Raw genomic sequence first — 21,073 nt, forward strand, 5'->3', positions numbered from 1 at the left:
CCAGAGAGTGGTGAACCTGTGGAATTCTCTACCACAGAAGACAGTTCAGGCCAATTCATTAAATATATTCAAGAAGGAGTTAGATATATTTAAGGCTAAGGGGATCAAGGAATATGGGGAGAAAGCAGGGACAGGGTACTGAATTTGGATGATCAGCCATGATGATCGCATTGAATGGCAGAGCAGGCTCGAGGGGCCGAATGGCCTACTCCTGCTCCTATCTTCTATGTTTCTATGACCTCGGAGTGGATGTGGAGGCAAGGAGGACAAAGTAGTTAACTAAGGTGGTGGAAGGAGATGCTCAGTGCAGAAACAGGAGGACAGACAGCAGGGAGTAGAATTCAGTTTACAAAGACTGGAGTCTCCATGGAGAGAATTCTTACAACTTTATATTTAAAAAAATTAGAAACACTTTTGAAAAATGCAAGAAAAAAATTGGTATTTTAGTTAAACATTATCAAATTACAAAAGGGTTTGCAGTCAGCTCCTCTGAAGCCTGGCTTCTAAATATTTTTGTGCATTTACAAAAAGAATAACCTTGGAATTAGATTTTAAAATATCACTGTCTGTAGTTCTTAGAATCTTCTGGGATTGCAGCATTTGTCCTTCCAATGCTTCATTGTGTTGCACTAAAGCATCTGCAAGTACAGGAAACTTTCGTTTATCCGGAGGTTAAATGTCCGGAAAGCTCTATCCACCGGCAAAATTCAGGAGTCGGTTCAGATAAGTTTTTTTTCTTTTCGTTGCTTTTTTTCCTTCAGTCGTGGCTCTGCAAGGTCTAGCTGAAGCTGTTGCTTAGCTACAGAGACGCTTGCAGCTGCAGCCAACTGTTTTGAAGCTGTTGCTAAGCAACAGGGTTTGTTGCTTCACACGGAGCTCAGAAGCTCCGTATGTTTTAACATTAGCGCTGGTTTCTATGGGACGGCAACAGCTCGGTCCAGTCAGTGCCGGATACCAGAAAGTTTCCTGTACTTAGGTAAGGCTGACCCCCCCCCCAGCCTGACTACCAAAGTTGAAGTGCATGATATCAAATTTGTAAAAAGATAAATATAAGGGTTTATGAGCGGTTGAGGGGGATTCAGAGCTAGTGTTGGAGTTGGAATAGTACTCTGCTTTTGTTATTCACTTTTACTATCGAGGACTCCCAGTGTTGGTACAGCAGAGTCAGGGGCTTCACCTGCTCTGTCCTAGCCCTTCAGAAGATCACCTTCTACTTTACCAGTGCCAGCCTCCTTGAAGGTAGGTGGCATCCCTTTGGGATATAGATGGCTCCAAGGTGACAAATGAAGGGATGGAAGTTTGGAACTAAGTCAACCCTTTGGGGCAGGATGGGTAGTTCGATCCGGAACCGGAGAGGTCTGCAGTACTCCAGGGCACTGCTGATTGACAAGTCTGGTTCACTAATGGAAAAGCCATTGCTGGAGGGCTGGAATTCTTTCCACTCGAGTCCAGATCACCCCTGGTAAGTTCAGCAGTTTTCACTGGTTAAACTCCTAAGCACATTTAGACCTTGGCACTGTCACCGAACACTTAAGCTTTCTAGACTTAGATAGGTGAGGTGCATCTTTCTACAAAATACTCACACTCCCGCCACATGACAGTATGGCATTTCCATGTCAACAACCTTAATTGGTTCTCTGAATGAAATTCCCAATTTTGTATCAAGTTGGAGCAGTTTCTGCTCTTAGACTATGCTCCCCAGAAGTTGCAGAGATCTTTTTTCTTTGAAACCTCTAATCTGGTCTTTCATCTCTGGAAACTGGGCTCAAATTCAGTCCAAATTCTTGGAATTAAAATTTCATTTGGCTGGCACCAAGGGTCCCTGGTCAAGAGAGTTTGGACAGTCTCGTTCGGGTGCAGGCACACAGCACTGAACTGCCTCAATTCAGAAATAATTAACAATCTCATTCAGGGAGGTCAAAGGGTGTTGGTGCAAGATAATGGAAAATGTGACACAGGTGCAGCAGAGGGTGTTCATCCAAGGCTGGTTTTAAAGGAACATTGTATGGAATTTGAATCACTGACAGCAATACTTATTGGTGCCTTAAATCACAAAATCAATGGGCAAAAATATAACCGGAGGGCACAGCTTAGTGATTTTTTTTTTATATTCGTTCTTGGGATCTGGGTGTCGCTGGCAAGACCAGCATTTATTGCCCATCCCTAGTTGCCCTTGAGAAGGTGGTGGTGAGCCGCCTTCTTGAACCGCTGCAGTCCGTGTGGTGATGGTACTCCCACAGTGCTGTTAGGGAGGGAGTTCCAGGATTTTGACCCAGCGACGATGAAGGAATGGCGATATATTTCCAAGTCAGGATGGTGTGTGACTTGGAATCTCTGTAGAAAGATTCTAGATTAGCAACCCAAAGGTCATGAGTTCAAATCCAGCCATGGCAAGTTGTGAAATTGAAATCATTAATCCTGGCACCAACAATGACCATGCAATCCAGTTAGTTCATGAATGTCCTTCAGGGAAGGGGACCTGCCCCTCCCCTCCATCACCCACCCCACGCAACCTGGTCTGGCAAACATGCAATGTTCCCTCTAAATTTTTTTTTTTTTTTGGCACAGTCCCTTTAAATTTGTTGCGCTGCTCAGCTGCATCTTCCAGCAGCAGCAGCTTGTGAGCAGCCAGCACGGGACCTCCAGGTTGATGCGCAGCCGCTCACTCGCGCACTTTAGGGGGAACATGTGACTCCAGTCCCACACTATGTGGTCGACTCTTAATGCCTTCAGGGCAACTAAGGCTGTACAATAATATGGCCTTGCCCACATCCCAAGAACAAAAAAAAGTTACACATTAAAAATATGAGTTCTTACCGTTTTTTAATGTCTTCCAGCGAGAGATGGTCGAATCCAACGGACAAGGTGCTGATAACTTTCAAACATGGCCCTGAAACAGAAGAAGAACAAGCAAACTCCTTAGAAGAGCAGTATTACTTGAACCAACATGGGACATCTTTGGCCCCATGAACTGGTCTGGCAGAGAACAGACTGCACTCAGCCACTGGGGATAAGGGAGTCCAAGAATCAGTAAAACCTCATTCTCGTCCAGCATTTTACCAGAAAAAACTGAGAGTTAGTCTGGAACAATCCCCCTCGACAGCACCCTCTCTCCCCCACCACACCTATTTTAAGAGCCAAATCTTTATTTTTTTCTGCGCTCCCACATTGAAGGTGTTGGCTCACTGCCTTTTCACCTATGTGAAAGGACACTCAGTGGTCAGCAAGAAGGCGCACTGTAAATGAACCAGAGTCAAAAATATGCCAAACATTTTCCATTCAGGAGTAAATCTGGTTGCCAGTTAAAGGAGGTGTCTCTCTTCTCTTAGGCAGTCCCTCGAAACTGAGGATTACTTGCTTCCACATTAAAAATGAGTTCTCAGGTGACTGATGAGTCCAATGCGGGACCTACAGTCTGTCACAGGTGGGGCAGACGGTGGTTGAAGGGGCAGGTGGGTGGGGTGCTTGGGTTGACGTGCGCTCCTTGCACTTGCTCCCAGCGAAGAGACTCGAGGTGTTCGGCGCCTTCTCAAATGCTTCTCCTCTTCTTTGTGCGGTCTTGGGCCAGGAATTCCCAGGTGTCAGTGGGGATGTTGCACTTTTTCAAGGAGGCTTTGAGGGTGTCCTTGAAGTGTTTCCTCTGCCCACCTGGGGCTCTCTTGCCGTGCTGGAGCTCCGAGTAGAGCGCTTGTTTTGGGAGTCTTGTCTCGGGCATGCAGCCGATGTGACCCGTCCATCGGAGCTGATCGAGCGTGGTTAAAGCTTCGATGCTGGGGATGTTGGCCTGAGCGAGAACACCGACGTTGGTGCACCTATCCTGCCAATGAATTTGCAGGATCTTGCGGAGGCAGCATTGGTAGTACCTCTCCAGTGCTTTGAGGTGCCTGCTGTACATGGTCCATGTCTCTGAGGCATACAGGAGGGCGGGTATCACTGCTGCTCTGTAGACCATGAGCTTAGTGCCGGGTTTGAGGTCCTGGTCTTCAAACACTCTCTTCCTCAGGCGACCGAAGGCGGTGTTGGACTTCGTCATTGACGTCTGCCCTTGTTGACAGTAGGCTCCCGAGGTATGGAAAGTAGTCCACGTTGTCCAAGGCCTTGTCGTGGATTTTGATAATCAGGGGGCAGTACTGTGTGGCGGGGGCAGGTTGGTGGAGGACCTTTGTCTTACAGATGTTTAGTGTAAGGCCCATGCTCTTGTACGCTTCGGTGAAGGTGTTGACGATGGTTTGGAGTTCGACCGCCGAGTGAGCGCAGACGCAAGCGCCGTCTGCATACTGTAATTCGACGACAGAGGAGGGGCGACCTTGGATCGGGACTGGAGGCGACGGAGGTTGAACAGTTTCCAGTTTGTTCTGTAAATTAGCTCCACTCCAGCGGGGAGCTTACTGAGGGTGAGATGGAGCATTGCAGCAAGGAAGATCGAGAAGAGCGTTGGTGCGATGACACAGCCTTGTTTGACCCCGGTTCGTACGTGAATTGGGTCTGTGGTGGAACCGTTGGTCAGGATCACAGCTTGCATGTCGTCGTGAAGCAGGCGGAGGATGGGACAAACTTTTGAGGGCAGCCGAATTTGAGGAGGACACTCCATAATCCCTCACGGTTGACAGTGTCGAAGGCCTTTGTGAGATCAAAGGCGGCCATGTACAGCGGTTGGTGCTGTTCCCTGCATTTCTCTTGTAATTGACGTGCGGTGACGATCATGTCCATTATGCCCCTTAGTGGGCAGAATCCACATTGCGACTCTGGGAGGAGCTCTTCGGCCACTGGGAGAAGGCGATTGAGGAGGATTCTTGCGATGGCTTTCCGTGTGGCAGACAGCAGGGAAACTCCTCTGTAATTACCGCAATCGGACTTGTCACCTTTCTTGAAGATGGTCACAATTACAGCATCTCCGAGATCCCCTGGCATGCTCTCCTCCTTCCAGATAAGAGAAATGAGTACATGAATTCGCGCCAGTAGTGCTTCACCGCCATGCTTTAGTGCCTCGGCGGGGATTCCATCTGCTCCTGAGGCCTTGTTGTTCTTCAGTTGTCGGATGGCCTTATCAACCTCATGCCAGGCTGGGGTTGTGCCGAGATGGTGGCGGGTAGCATGCTGTGGGATGGAGTTGAGGACACTCGTGTCGAAGACAGAGTCTCGGTTAAGGAGATCTTCGAAGTGCTCCTTCCAGCAGAGTGACGGAGGTCAGATCTCTCCTCACGGTGCATCCAATGGGAACCATTGCATCAATGTGAATTCTCTCTCCCGAGATCAAAATCTCGCCTCACTTCCAAATCAAGACTACGCTTCTGCACTAGACTCCGCCGCAAGACTCAGCTGCTGTGTCTCAGCTGCTGCTCAGTTGCTTAAATTTTAAAGTAACTTTGATCAGCTTACAGCCCTTCCCCCACCGCTGCTGTTACCTGCGGAGCCTGTGACTGGCCTACTGGTTCTACCGGTTTTTCAGCTTCAGTCTGGTTCCTGGCTAGAGTTTCACGCTCCTGGGCTGAAGTACGTTTCTCCGCCGCTTCTGGATCTTATAGTGACCTCCAACTTTGTTAGAGTTATTTTTCTGCCCCGCAACCGATTCTGCACACCGCCACAGAAATACCTCCATCAGTGCGTCCTCTGATAATCTACCCTTCAAATAGCTTCTGGACTTCACGCGCCCGCCACAACTGTCTCCGAACTTTAACAGCTCTTCGATGCTCAATGCCGACTCCACGTCAACTTTATCCTACCACGGGACCTCTGACTCTGGACTCCCTCCTATTGTCTCCTCTCTATTTCCCGTTTACTACCAGGATATATGCATCCAAATCTTGCTACGTAACTAGAGCAGAGTTTTGGGTAAAAATAAGCAGAGTGGGTCAGGAAGGGACAGAGAGAGTAACAAAGGCTTCAGTGACTAAGGTGACATCAGGGAAAAATAGAAATAAGTCAAAGCTAAAGGCACTTTCTGAATGCGCGAAGCATTCGCAACACAATAGATGAATTAATAGCGCAGATAGAAATGAACAGGTTTGATCTAATAGCCATTACGGAGATGTGGTTGAAAAGTGGCCAGGGTTGGGAACTAAATATTCCAGGATACTTCACTTCTAGAAGAAATAGGCAAAATGGAAAAGGAGGAGGGGTAGCCCTGATAATAAAGGATGGGATAAAGACAGTAGAGAGAAAGGATCTTAGCTCCGAAAATCAGGGGGGCGGATTTTCCGATCGGAGGCATCATGCGTGCAGATGCCTCTGATCAAAAAAAATCTACGCACTTACCTGCTGGCTTCGTCGGTCCTGAGACTTGCAATTCTGGGCCTCTGCTCTACAAAATGCAGAGGCCCAGGTATCCCAGAGGTGCATGTGGTTTGCAAGCGCTCCTGGGATTACGTGGGCCATGGGGAGCCAATCAAAGAAGGGAATCCCCCTTCACACTTTTGGCAGGTCTCTCCGCACAGATCTATCAAAAATATGAATGGGGATCACATTTAAAAACAGTTAAACATCACCTATTTAAAATTAGTTAAAATTACATAAAATTAAATTTTTGTTTAAAATATTTAATTTATTGAAAAAAAATTAAAGTTTTTTGCAGAGCTAAAAATAAACTTACCTTTTTAAAATTATTTTTTAATCTCTTATGCTGGTAAAAGCATGTTTTTACCCGATGTAAGATTTTTAAAGGTTTTCAGCGGGCGGAGGCCCTTCTCCAGATAGGCAGAGGATCTGTCAGAAGGATTCTTGACAGATCACAAGTGCCGGTATTCAGCGCATGCGCTTTGCATGCCTGAAACCAGCACTTGCGAGGCCCCAACGGATGCGTGCGCACCTCGTATACATCCATGGGGGTCGGAAAATCCAGCCCAAGAAGTAGAATCAGTTTGGGTGGAGCAAGGGGCAGAAAACATTGGTGGGAGTTGTTTATAGGCCCCCAAACAGTAAGGCAGTGTATAAATCAAGAAATTAGAGGCACTTGTAACAAGGGTAATACAGTGATCATGGGGGACTTTAATCCACATATAGACTGGGCAAACCAAATTTGCAGTAATAGTGTGGGGGGATGAATTCATGGAATGTATGCAAGATAGTTTTCTGGATCAGTATGTTGGGGAACCAACTACAGAACAGGCTATTTCAGATCTAGTGCAATGAGAAAGGGTTAATTAATAACCTTGTAGTAAAGGAGCCTTTAGAGAAGAGTGACCATATTATGATAGAATTTTATACTGAGTTTGAAAGTAATTTAGTTAAATCAGAAACTAGGGTCTTAAATCTAAACAAAGCAAACTACGTAGGTATGAGGGGCGAGTTGGCTATGGTAGATTGGGAAACCACATTAAAAGGTATGACGGTAGACAAGCAATGGCTAGCATTTAAAGAATGAATACATCATTTACAACAAATAGACATTCCTTTAAGGCACAAAAATCCCACAGGAAAAGTGGTCCAACCGTGGCTAACAAGAGAAGTTAAAGATATTGGCCCAGAAATTCCAGAACGGGGCTTGCAGCACGTGCAAGCCCCGTATTTACACTTACCCCGCGCTACTGACGATCAGCTCCAGGGACGCCTGGACTTGGTGAATGAAAAAGAAGAATCCCGGGCAGCGTATGACGTCACGCCGCCCAGGAGTGCAGCCAGCGCGAAGCCAGGAGCGTGCAGTGTAAGTGAGACACGCCCCTTGAGGTCTCGGTTTCACTGGACACGCCCCCAATGTTTCTGTCAAGCTGCTAAGCATTTCTACATGCAAAGCAGCAGTTTAAATAGGTTTTTGGAAGTTTTTGAAGATTTTGGTAACTTTTATAAACTTTTTAAAAAGTTTACATTATTTTGAGTAATCTGAAGTAGTTTTAAAGAGAATTAAAGCAATTTAAAGACTTTTAAAAGCCCTAAAAGAATTTTTTAAATTCCATTTATTTATTTAGCAATGTCGTCGTCATACGTGTCTTCACACTGTTCCCTTTGGGGAACTGTATGAAGTGGTGGAATGATTTATGGCCGTGATTAACGCTCATTCCGTGACCGTAACCATCTTTGAACCAGCCATTAGGGCGGTTAGTCCTATGGCGGGAGGGTTTTACGGGCTCCCACAAGCTATAGAAGGAGGGGGGGCCACCCACACCCACGGACGCAAATATCCCACTGGATGTCAACCCAGAATTTAGAGCCGGAGCTCCGACTCCACTTGCCGGGACTGTCTGGAGCGGGGTTCGAAACCCTACCCTGATCTGGCCCAGCGGCGGGGATCCTACCGCTATGACAAAGGCCCAATCCGATTAGCAACGTGAAATGGCAGCATAGGGCTCCAGTCACGGGGAGGGAAAAGGCGCAGGAAACGTATGGGTGTCACCTTTTGTGCGGAGTGGGCCTTTTGCGTAGCAGTAAGCATCCCCGCCGCTGGGCCAGAAGGAGTAGGGTTTTGAACCCCACTCCAGACAGTCCCGGCAAGTGGAGTCGGAGCTCCAACTTTAAATTCTGGGTGGACATCCAGCGGGATACTTGCGTCCGTGGGTGTTGGTTGGCCCCCCCCCCTCAGATGGGTTGTGGGAGCCCGTAAAACCCTCACGCCATAGGACTAACCACCCTAATGGCTGGTTCAAAGATGGTTACGGTCACGGAATGAGCGTTAATCACGGCCATAAATCCTTCCACCACTTCATACAGTTCCCCAAAGGGAACAGTGTGAGGATATGTACGATGATGACCTCTTGCGCAATGCACCTCCTTGGACCCTCAGTCGCAGATGCGAGGGGGCAAGTCGTGCAATTGTTAAATTTTTCATTTTATTGACATGTAAAATGTTGGCCCAGTAATTCCCTTCCAACTGCGCAAGTACGGTCGGGGTACTTACGCATCTGGCCGGATGAAATGCCGGTTTTCAGCATGCACAGTGCTTTTGGGGAAAACCGGCATTTCCTGTCCTCTGAACGAAGGGGTTCAGAGGCAGAACGCGTGCGACTGCACAGGCAGCGCGTGCGCAGTATAATTCGCCGCTTTCATTACTGCTTTCAGTGAGGTCAAGTCCTTACAACTTACACATGAAAAAAGCATGGGTACAGTTGCTCCAGAGGCTGCGGAGGAAGATATTTCTTATCGTGGAGCTTCTGAAAGTATGTATGTCTGTATATATTCCTTTACTTATGTGTATGAATGTATTATTTAATTATGACTTTCAGAGAAAGCAACTTATTGGAAAATCATAATTAAAAACATACATTCATACACATTAGTAAAGGAATATAAAACATACATACATATACGTAAAGGAATATATGTGGACATACATACATAACTCATTCTCACATTCCATTCACACAGCCACACTTGCTCCTTCTACCTACTGTTCTGAAAACCCTTTATAAAAAAAAAAAAAAAAAAAATTTTTAACTTTAAAACTTACTTAAAATTTCTTAAAATAACTTCCCTCCCTTTCCCAAACAAAAATATTGCATTTCAGAAGCTCCACGATAAAATGTTTCTTCCTCCGCAGCCAATGAACCACTTTACACTTGCTTTTTTCAAGTGTAACTTCTGAGGACTTGCCCTCACGGATTTCATGAATGAAATCTACGAAGTTCACTGCGCAAGCGCTGCCTGTGCAGTCGCACGCGCTCGAGGTCTGGAAATGCCGGCGTTCCCCGCATGCGCTGTTCATGCTGAACGCCGGCATTTACAACGGCCAGATGCGTGAGTACCCCGAGCGCACTCACACCTTTGGCCGCGAATTTCTGGCCCAGTATTAGATCAAAGGAAGAGGCTCATAATGTTGCCAAAAAGAGTAGTAAGCTTGAGGATTGGGAGGATTTTAGAATTCAGCAAAGGAGGACCAAGAAATTGATAAAGAAAGGGAAAATAGAATATGAGAGTAAACTAGCGAGAGACATAAAAACAGACTGTAAAAGCTTCTATAGGTATGTAAAAAGGAAAAGATTAGCAAAAGGAAATGCGAGTCCCTTACAGGCTGAGACAGGAGAATTATAATGAGGAATAAAGAAATGGCAGAAAAATTAAACAAATACTTTGTGTCTGTCTTCATGGGAGAAGAAGCAAAAAACTTCCCCAAAATAGTGGAAAACCAAGGCTCTAGCGAGAATGAGGAACTGAAAGAAATTAGTGTTTGACAAATCTGTTAGAGTTTTTTGAGGTTGTAACTAGCAGAATAGTTGGAAGCAGTTGATGTGGTGTATTTGGATTTTCAGAAGGCATTTGATAAGGTGCCTCACACGAGGTTATTAAACAAAATTAGGGCTCATATACTAGCATGGATTAAGGATTGGTTAACGGACAGAAAAGAGTAGGAATAAATGGGTAATTTTCGGGTTGGCAGGCTGTAACTAGTGGGGTACCGCAAGGATCAGTGCTTAGGCCTCAGCTATTCACAATCTATATTAGTGATTTGGATGAGGGGATGAAATGTAATATATCCAAGTTTGCTGATGATACAAAGCTGTAAGTTGTGAGGAGGATGCAAGGAGGCTTCAAGGGAATACAGACAGGCTAAGTGAGTGGGCAAGAACATGGCAAATGGAATATAATGTGGAGAAATGTGAAGTTATCCACTTTGGTAGGAAAAATAGAAAAGCAGAGAATTTTTTAATTGGTGAGATTGGGAAATGTTGGTGTTCAGAGGGACCTGGGTGTCCTTGTACACGAATTACTGAAAGTTAACATGCAGGTACAGCAAGCAATTAGGAAAGCAAATGGTATGTTGGCCTTTATGACAAGAGGATTTGAGTATAAGAGTAACGACGTCTTACTGCAATTATATAGGGCCCTGGTGAGACCACACCTGGAGTATTGAATAGTTTTGGTCTCCTTACCTGTTGAAGGATATACTTGCCATAGAGGGAGTGCAATGAAGGTTCACCAGCCTGGTTCCTGGGATGGAGGGATTGTCCTATGAGGAGAGATTGAGTAGACTAGTCCTATAGTCTCTAGAGTTTAGAAGAGAGAGGTGATCTCATTGAAACATACAAAATTCTTACAGGGCTTGACAGGGTAGATGCGGGGAGGATGTTTCCCCTGGCTGGGGAGTCTAGAGCCAGGGGTCACAGTCTCAGAATAAGGGGTCGGCCATTTAGGACTGAGATGAGGAGAAATTTCTTCACTCAGAGTGGTGAATCTTTGGAATTCTCTACCCCAGAGGGCTGTGGAGGCTCAATCATTGAGTATATCCAAGGCAGAGATATTAAGGGAATCAAGGGATATGGGGATAGTGCAGGAAAGTGGAGATGATGTAGAAGAACAGCCATGATCTTATTGAATGGTGACACAGGCTCCAAATGGCCTACTTCTGCTCTTATTTCTTATGTTCTTATGTAACCAGGCCTATGTAACTTGAGTTTTCCGTGTCCATTAGCGTATGCATTTTGGCTGCCGCTCCGGACCAGAGCCCATCACTTTTATTTCCACTTCTTTTCTCTTTACCCCTCCTGGACCCCTCTCCCCTATCGTCATGCCTCCTTTCATTTCTCCTCAATCTCGGGTACTCTGCCCTCCCAAATCCCTACCCCAACCCTTCAGCACTCCTCGACCTTTCTACTCTTCTGCCGCTGTACCAGGCTTGACTCCCTCTTAGATAAGCCTAGCGCTTCCCTCAGTGACTCTCTTGGCATCCTCCGAAGGGCCCATCGAGGCACTCGGCACTGCCTCCTTACGAGCAGCAACCCAAACTGTCCCATCCTACTCTCTCGCCAACCTTCCCGCCCAGCACGCCCGCTGGGGGCTAATCTTGCCAATCTCCTCCCCGTCCCTCTCACCGCTCCCAATGCTGCCACTGTGGTCTCTACCAGCAGATCAGCCATCACCGACCCTCTCCGCATCTCCCTCCAGAATATCCGTTCACTTGTGAACAAGGCCCTTGCCATCCAGGAGCTTATTGTGGATGATTGCATCGATATCATGGCCTTGATGGAAACCTGGCTGAGGGGTGATGACACCTTCCCCCTAAATGAAGCCTTCCCGCCTGGCTATACCTTCCATCACCTGCCCGCCCAGATCGTGGCAGTAACAGTGTGGCTCTTATCACCAAATCATACCTTGGTCTGTCCCCCTACTCCGCTGGCACTGCCTCCTCCTTTGCGCATCTCACCTTGTTACACCCCTCGTGCCTCTCATTTAAAATCCCCATTCTCTTCTGCCCACTCAAGTACCATAAAAATTTTCTCACCGAGATATCTTCACTGCTTTTCTCCTTCAGCCTCTGCATCGAGCAACTTCTCATCCTCAGTGATTTCTCCCTCCATCTCAATTCATCATGCACTCTCTCCTCCGAGTTCACTGCCCTCCATCCTGTCAATTACAGATAAGGCCATCTCTGATCATTTCCTTGTGTCGCTCGCCACCCACATCGCCCTTCCCCATCCCAACCCTACTTCCTTCTGTGTCCGCCCCTGGAAAAAAAACTCTCCCAATTCACTTACAACTGCACTTTCAAAATCCCAACTGCCTAGCCTGTGGCCCTCTATTCACGACATTTCTGCAACTACCAGCCTGCTGAACCACACCCTCACCGCCATCTTGATTTCCTAGTCTCCATGAAAACCATTACTCTCTCTCACCCTGGCCATTCCCCCGGCACGAACCTCATCTCCGCTCCCTTAAGTCCAAGGGATGCAGATTTGAACGGATATGGCGGACAACTGGTTTAGCCATTCACCACCAGATCTGGCTGGACCACATAAAGCACTTTTGGGTCCTGCTCTCCTCTGTCAAAACTGGTCACTATTCCACGATCATCCTGGAATGCAAAGATAATTCCTGGCTTCTTTTTTCTACAGCAAAGTCTTCTTAAACCTCTCTCCCCTGCCTCCTCCACTCTCACTTCCAACATTTGCGAGGAGCTCATTCTTTGTCACCAGGATCGAGACCAACTGATCAGGTGCCTCTGACGCGTCCCTCCCTTCCCCTACCCCACTGGGCCAAACTTCCTCTAAGGGTTCCCCCCTGCCCTAGTCCTGAATTCACATCTTTCTCTAGTTTCTGTCATGCCCTCTCCAAGCTCATCCTGTCCATGAGACCCATGTGCTGCTCCCTCAACCCTATTCCCACTGAACTGACCACCCAACTTCCCTTCCTAGCTCCCATGTTAGCTGATATTGTTAATGGTTCTCTCTCCTCGGGTACTGTCCCCCTCTCCTTCAAATCTGCCATCATCACCCCTCTCCTCAAAAAAAAACCTTGAGCGCTTGGTCCTTGCAAACTACTGCTCCATCTTCAACCTCCCATTCCTCTCCAAAGTCCTTGAACGTGCTGTTGTCTCCCAAATCCGTGCCTATTTTTCCATGTATGAAATCCCTCCAATCAGGTTTTCGCCCATGCCACAGTACCGAAACGGCTCTTATCAAAGTCACAAATTACATCCTATGTGACTGTGACAAAGGTAAACTATCCTCCTCATCCTTCTCAACCTGTCTGCAGCCTTTGACACGATTGACCACAACATCCTCCACCAATGCCTCTCCACTGTCGTCCAGCTGGGTGGGACTGCACTCGCCTGGTTCCATTCTTATCTAGCTAGTGGTAGCCAGAGAATCACCTGCCACACCGTTGCCTCTTCCCACTGCCACACCGTTACCTCAGGTGTCCCTTAAGGGTCTATCTTTGGCTCCCTCCTATTTCTCATCTACATGCTGCCCCTCGGCGACATCATCCGAAAACAGCGTCAGTTTCCATATGTACGCTGACGACACCCAGCTCTACCTCACCACCACTTCTCTCGACCCCTCCACTGTCTCTAAATTATCAGACTACTAGTCCGACATCCAGTACGGGATGAGCAGAAATTTCCTCCAACTAAATATTTGGAAGACAGAAGCCATTGTTTTCAGTCCCCGCCACAAACTCCATTTCCTAGCCACTGACTCCATCCCTCTGCCCAACATCTCTGAAGCTGAACCAGACTGTTCTCAATCTTGGTGTCATATTTGACCGCAAGATGAGCTTCCGACCACATATTCACGCCATCACTAACACCGCCTATTTCCACCTCCGTAACATCGCCCGACTCTGCCCCGCCTTAGCTCATCTGCTGCTGAAACCCTCATCCATGCCTTCACAGAAGGCCTTGTTACCTCTAGACTTGAGTATTCCAATGCACTCCTGGCCGGCCTCCCATGTTCTGCCCTCTGTAAACTTGAGGTCATTCAAAACTCTGCTGGCAGTGTCCAAACTCGCACCAAGTCCCGTTCGACCATCGCCCGTGCTCGCTGACCTACATTGGATCCCAGTTAAACGACGCCTCGATTTTAAAATTTTCATCCTTGTTTTCAAACCCCTCCATGGCCTCGCCCCTCTCTATCTCTGTATCCTGCTCCAGCCCTACAACCCTCAAAGATATCTGTGCTCCTCTAACTCTGGCCTCTTGAGCGTCCCCGATTTTAATCGTTCCACCATTGGCCCTTTGCTCTGGAATTACCTCCCTAAACCTCTCTACTTCTCTTTCCCCCTTTAAGACGCTCTTTAAAACCTTTCGTCATCTACCCTAATATCTCATGTGGCTCGGTGTCAAATTTTGTTTGATAACGCTCCCGTGAAGCGCCTTGGGATATTTTACTCTGTTAAAGGTGCTATATAAATGCAAGCTGTTGTTTTTTGATGGTGTGGAAGAGGAAAGAGGTGTACAGGAAGGAGATTCCCTCCCATCATCGCTCAACCTCTCCACGCCTTCAGCAAGAATGAACATGGACCACTCCTGCAAATGCCACACCAACGAATGGCTGCCGACAAAAGAAAAATAAAATGGATCTATCGACATTTATTTAGGGATAAATACAGACAATTCTTTGTGCTAAATATTTCCTGTAATATTCTACTGGGTGTGCAGACAGATAATCTCACCATTACTGGCAAGTTGCAAACTTTCATGGAGGATTATGTGGCTCCTAGACTTAAATGAAAACACTCCTCTCACTCGCCAGCTCCTCTATACAATCATGAGGCCAGCTCCGTGACACAACTTCAACAGTATACCTGCAGCTTGTAAAACCTCATCATCGATCTTGTCCGTTAACATACAGTACAGGCCGTGTGCCCCTGCGATTCCCTTCAGCAACTCTTCCTTAGGAACTGGCTCGTCGGAGTCCCATTGCTGAACATTGCAGCTGAAACACAACAGAAGCAAACAGTCACAGCTGCCACATCCTTCCAGTCTCTTCTGCTTAAATTTAAGTCCCATCTAAAGCTCCGAGATGCTGTGCTGGACAAAACAACTTGGATTTTGGAGGAACACTGTTCAGAACATGCCGGCTAGAACCACAAATTGAATATCGTGTTAACTTGTATTTTTTTTAAAAATACTTGACCTAAACCTGTGACGCTGTCCTCATTGTTCAAGTGTTGCTGCTACTGGTTTACACCCAGAGCGGAAGAGGCAGGCAGGAGACAACAAGCTGCAGCATCATGTGAAGAAAATGATATCTGTGGTTATGACAGTGTGAAGCTCAGTTCAGGACACTTCCTGTTGCTTCTTAGGTCATGGAGAATCAATGGTGAGTGGGCTATGGGATATCATCTACATCCTACAAGTGGACTGACCTTTTACTTACAAGTCGACTGTTAATGGAGGTATTGTCAATGCTACAACTGGGACAGAAATTGTGTCCCGAACACCTCATCACGTTCTTTTTGACTACTGGAACAGAGAAGGTGAAGATCATTATTTAACTTATCAAACTTTTAATAAATTAAGAATATTTATACTGCATCAAAAACTAATGGACAGGTGGCATAGTGGTTAGCACTGTTGCCTCACAGCGCCAGGGACCCGGGTTCGAATCCGGCCTCGGGTGACTGTGCAAACTCCACACAGACATTCTCCCCGTGTTTGCGTGGGTTTCCTCCGGGTGCTCCGGTTTCCTCCCACAGTCCAAAGATGTGCGGGTTAGGTTGATTAGCTATGATAAATTGACCCTTAGTGTTAGGGGGATTAAATACGTGGGGTTACGGGGATAGGGTGGGATATGTGTTGGTGTAGGGGTTACGGGGATCGGGTGGGATATGTGTCGGTGCAGGCTCGATGGGCCGAAATGGCCTCTATCTGCACTGTGGGGTTTCTGTGATTCTGTGATCTGTGAAAAATATAAGATTATCAGATAAAGAACATAGGCAGTGGTTAGAAGATTTGTTTTTCTTTTTTAGTTTACACACAGGGGGTTTTTAGGACATGGAATGCCCATCGGGAAGCAGTGCTGAAAGCAAAATTCATAATGGCTTTTAAAAGAGAATTTGACAAATGTTGAGAAAGAACAATTTACAAGAGATGGGGAATAGGACTAAGGCAATAACTCTTTCAGAGAGCCAGCACAGGCTCAATGGGCCGAATGACGACCTTCTACAAAATTGTACAATTCAACGTGGTTAGTTATCAAAACAATTAAACTTTGGTGCAAACTTCATTGGGAATTAAACTTGCAGAAAGTTTGCAGAATGCTCATTAATCTAGTTATTTGAGGATGAAAAGTGTTTCACAGTGCCAACTACTCTCAACCTTAAGCTAACTTAAATCATATTTACAACCAGCTCTTGTGATATGAGATGGAAAAAGCAATAAAACTGCTTCAGCCCACAGCTAGCTTTCACCAATGGACACAGCATATGCCTTCCACGGGATGTGAAGGATTCAAGTACATCGGAAAGGGCAGTGAAATGCTGTGTACTTTTGCTAACCCTCGCTGGGAATCAGTGAAGTTGATGAGCCCTAAAAAAAATACTAAAGCTTTCAGTGTAATCACGGAAACAATTTTCATTTGAGGTAAATTGGAAACTCTCACTGATGAGTAATGCATTACTCCCAAACAGTCCCGCTCAATAATGCATTACTCCCGTACAGAGCCCGCTCTCACTAATGCAATGCATTACTCCCAGTCACGCTCGCTAATGCAATGTATTACCCCCGTACAGAGCCCGCTCTCGCTAATGCAATACCCCCGTACAGAGCCCGCTCTCACTAATGCAATGCTCCCAGTCTCGCTCACTACTCCCGTACAGAGCCCGCTCTCACTAATGCAATGCATTACTCCCAGTCACGCTCACTAATGCAATGCATTACCCCCGTAGAGCCCGCTCACTAATGCAATGCATTACCCCCGTAGAGCCCGCTCTCGCTAATGCAATACCCCCGTAGAGCCCACTCTCACTAAATGCAATGCTCCCAGTCTCGCTCACTACTCCCGTAGAGCCCGCTCTCACTAATGCTTAAGATTGATTGGGTGGTGTTTCTGGGGGGATTGACAGTGGATAGACAATGGCAAGCATTCAAAGATAGAATGGAAGAATTCCAGAACATGTTTATACCGGTTTGGCCTAAAAATAAACCTAAAAAGGTGACTCAACCGTGGATAACGAGGGAAATTAGGGACAGCATAAAATAAAAAAAAAGGGCATATCAACTGGCAAAAAAAAGCACCAGACCGGAAGATTGGGGGCAGTACAGGATACAGCAAAAGAGGACAAAGGGATTAATCAGGAAGGGGAAAATAGAATACGAAAGTAAACTTGCAGCAAAAATAAAGACAGACTGCAAAAGCTTTTATCGGTATATCAGGAGGAAAAGACTGGTAAAATCCCAAGTCGGTCCCCTGCAGTCCGATTCGGGAGAATATATAATGGAGAATAAGGAAATGGCAGACCAATTAAACTCATACTTTGGTTCTGTATTCACAAAGGAGGACACAAATAACCTCCCAGGAATATCGGCAAACATAGGGACTAATGAGAGGGAGGAGCTGACAGAAATTAGTATCTCTAGGGATATGGTGTTGGGTAAGTTGAGGGGACTGAAGGCCGACAAATCCCCGGGGCCTGATAAACTACATCCTAGGGTACTTAAGGAGGTGGCCCTGGAGATAGCAGATGCTCTAAGGATCATCTTCCGGAACTCCATTGACTCGGGAACAGTACCCGTGGATTGGAGGGTAGCTAATGTTACCCCAATATTTAAAAAGGGGGGTAGAGAGAAAGCAGGGAATTATAGACCAGTAAGCCTTACATCGGTTGTGGGCAAAATGCTAGAGTCCATTATTAAGGATAAAATAGCGGAGCACTTGACAAATGGGGAAAGGATCGGACAGAGTCAACATGGATTTACAAAGGGTAAATCGTGTTTGACTAATCTGCTGGAATTTTTTGAGGAAGTAACTGGTAAAATAGATGGGGGAGAGCCAGTGGATGTGGTGTACCTTGACTTCCAGAAAGCCTTCGATAAGGTTCCACACAAAAGATTGTCATGCAAAATTAAGGCTCATGGGATTGGGGGCAAAGTATTAACGTGGATAGAGAACTGGCTGGCGGATAGAAAACAGAGAGTTGGAATAAACGGCTCGTTTTCAGAGTGGCAGGCAGTGACCAGCGGGGTGCCGCAAGGATCTGTCCTGGGACCCCAGCTGTTCACAATATATATAAATGATCTGGATCAGGGAATTGGATGCAATATTTCCAAATTCGCTGACGACACTAAACTAGGAGGAGGGGTGGGCTCTGATGAGGATGTCAGGAGGCTACAGTGCGATTTGGACAGGTTGGGGGAATGGGCGGATACGTGGCAGATGCACTATAATGTGGATAAATGCGAGGTTATCCACTTTGGGGGTAAAAACAGGAGGGTAGATTATTATCTAAATGGCAATAGATTGGGAGATGGGGAAGTGCAGAGGGACCTGGGTGTTCTTGTGCACCAGTCACTGAAGGAGAGCATGCAGGTGCAACAGGCGATTAAGAAGGCAAATGGTATGTTGGCCTTCATATCAAGGGGGTTCGAGTATAGGAATAGGGATACCTTACTACAGCTGTACAAGGTGCTGGTGAGACCGCATCTGGAGTATTGTGTACAGTTTTGGTCGCCCCATCTGCGGAAGGATGTTCTTGCCATGGAAAGAGTGCAACGGCGATTCACCAGGCTGATACCTGGAATGGCGGGAATGACCTACGAAGAGAGATTAAATAGTTTGGGCTTGTACTCACTGGAGTTTAGAAGATTGAGAGGGGATCTCATCGAAACATATAAAATTATGGCAGGCCTGGAGAGGCTGAATTCAGAGAGAATGTTTCCAATGGCCAGGGAGCACAGAACCAGGGGCCACAGTCTAAAAATAGCGGGCAAATCATTTAAAACAGAGATGAGGAAGAATTTCTTCACTCAAAGAGTGGTGAGCCTGTGGAATTCCCTGCCACAGAGGGCTGTGAAGGCTAATTCAATAAATATTTTCAAGAGAGAATTGGATATATTTCTGAAGGCTAAGGGGATTAAGGGTTACGGAGAAAAGGCGGGGACGGGGTACTGAACTGGTAAGATCAGCTATGATCTCAGACGAGGATCAGCCATGATCTCATTGAATGGCGGAGCAGGCTCGAAGGGCCGAATGGCCTACTCCTGTTCCTATCTCTATGACCTATTACTCCCAGTCACGCTCACTAATGCAATGCATTACCCCCGTAGAGCCCGCTCACTAATGTAATGCATTACTCCCGTACAGAGCCCGCTCTCACTAATGCAATGCATTACCCCCGTAGAGTCCGCTCACTAATGCAATGCATTACCCCCGTACAGAGCCCGCTCACTAATGCAATGCATTACCCCCGTACAGAGCCCGCTCCTTACCCCCGTAGAGCCCGCTCACTAATGCAATGCATTACCCCCGTACAGAGCCCGCTCTCACTAATGCAATGCATTACCCCCGTACAGAGCCCGCTCACTAATGCAATGCATTACTCCCGTACAGAGCCCGCTCTCACTAATGCAATGCATTACCCCCGTACAGAGCCCGCTCTCACTAATGCAATGCATTACCCCCGTACAGAGCCCGCTCTCACTAATGCAATGCATTACCCCCGTAGAGCCCGCTCACTAATGCAATGCATTACCCCCGTACAAAGCCCGCTCACTAATGCAATGCATTACTCCCGTACAGAGCCCGCTCACTAATGCAATGCTCCCAGTCTCGCTCACTATTACTCCCGGACAGAGCCCGCGCTCACTGATCTTTGTCAGTTCTTGCTCAGTTTCCCTCTTCGCTGCAGCCGGATTCGGCGCTTGTTTCACGGATTAACCTGGAAGGTTGCAGCCGCCTCTGTGCACTCACATTCCGGAGTCGGACAGGACCCTCAGCCCCTCCTGCGGAATCCGGCGGGTCACAAACACCTTCACCAGCTGCTGCGCGGCCTTCATCCTCCCGGCGCTGACTGTCCTTGACCAAGTGTGGATGAGACGCCGAGCCGAGCCCGGGGCGACCACCTGCCGGCGGAGGGAGGCGCTGCAGGGGGCGGGGCGAGGGGGCGGTGCAGGAGGAAGGGGGTTGGAGCATGCAGGGGGGCGGGGCGAGGGGGTCGGGCGGGTAGAGGTGGGAGTGCAAGGGGGAGGGAGATGGGGTACATGCCGGGGGGCATACAGTGGGGAGGGAGGAAAGGAGAGGGGACCCGGACGATTTTCATTTCCATTGATCAGCGCGAGAGTAATGAGAAAACACAAATTCACAGAATCACAGAAACCCCACAGTGCAGATAGAGGCCATTTAGGCCCATCGAGCCTGCACCGACACATATCCCACCCCATCCCCGTAACCCCTACACCAACACATATCCCACCCTATCCCCGTAACCCCACGTATTTAATCCCCCTAACACTAAGGGTCAATTTATCAAAGCCAATCAAACCTAACCCGCACATCTTTGGACTGTGGGAGGAAACCGGAGCACCCGGAGGAAACCCACGCAAACACGGGGAGAAAGTGCAAACTCCACACACAGTCACCCAAGGCCAGATTCGAACCCGGGTCCCTGGCGCTGTGAGGCAACAGTGCTAACCACTATGCCACCGTGCTTGCCCAAATTGAAGGTAATAACAAAGAGAATTAAAGGGGAGGTTTAAAAATATTCTTTACACAGTGGGTGGTTAGAATGTGGGGTTCTCTGCCATAAACCGTTGTTGAAGCAGAGTCCATAAATTCTTTTAAATGAAAATTAGATAGTTCTGAAAAAGAGGAATCTTGAAGCATATGGGGAACGAGCAGGAGAATGGGTTCATGTAGCTCATGTGGCGAAAAACACTTGCAAATTTGATGGGCCGGATGATCTGTTGCTGTGCTGTAACACCCTATGACACATT

General features: G+C 47.2%; 1 protein-coding gene across 4 annotated transcripts in view; it reads right to left on the bottom strand.

Moving 5' to 3' along the window:
- Window positions 1–20,312, bottom strand: part of LOC147124188 (glyoxylate reductase/hydroxypyruvate reductase-like) — a 51,294-nt gene extending 30,982 nt beyond the window's left edge. The window contains exons 1-3 of one of the 4 annotated variants that reach the window (XM_085983638.1): window positions 20,020–20,312; window positions 14,947–15,077; window positions 2,818–2,890 (exon numbers count right to left, since the gene is read on the bottom strand). In XM_085983638.1, coding sequence (XP_085839764.1) covers window positions 2,818–2,890; window positions 14,947–15,077; window positions 20,020–20,273 — 458 coding nt within the window. In that variant the 5' untranslated portion in view covers window positions 20,274–20,312. Of the gene's footprint in view, window positions 1–2,817; window positions 2,891–14,946; window positions 15,078–15,510; window positions 15,648–19,918; window positions 19,937–20,019 lie in introns of those variants that run through there. The other 3 variants (XM_085983650.1, XM_085983643.1, XM_085983640.1) reach the window with 3 other exon arrangements.
- Between the last annotated feature and the right edge of the window lie 761 nt (window positions 20,313–21,073).

This window comes from Somniosus microcephalus, chromosome 1 (assembly GCF_052327205.1).
Source record: "Somniosus microcephalus isolate GS21.2 chromosome 1, FLI_Smic_1.0, whole genome shotgun sequence".
NCBI classification, from domain to species: domain Eukaryota; kingdom Metazoa; phylum Chordata; class Chondrichthyes; order Squaliformes; family Somniosidae; genus Somniosus; species Somniosus microcephalus.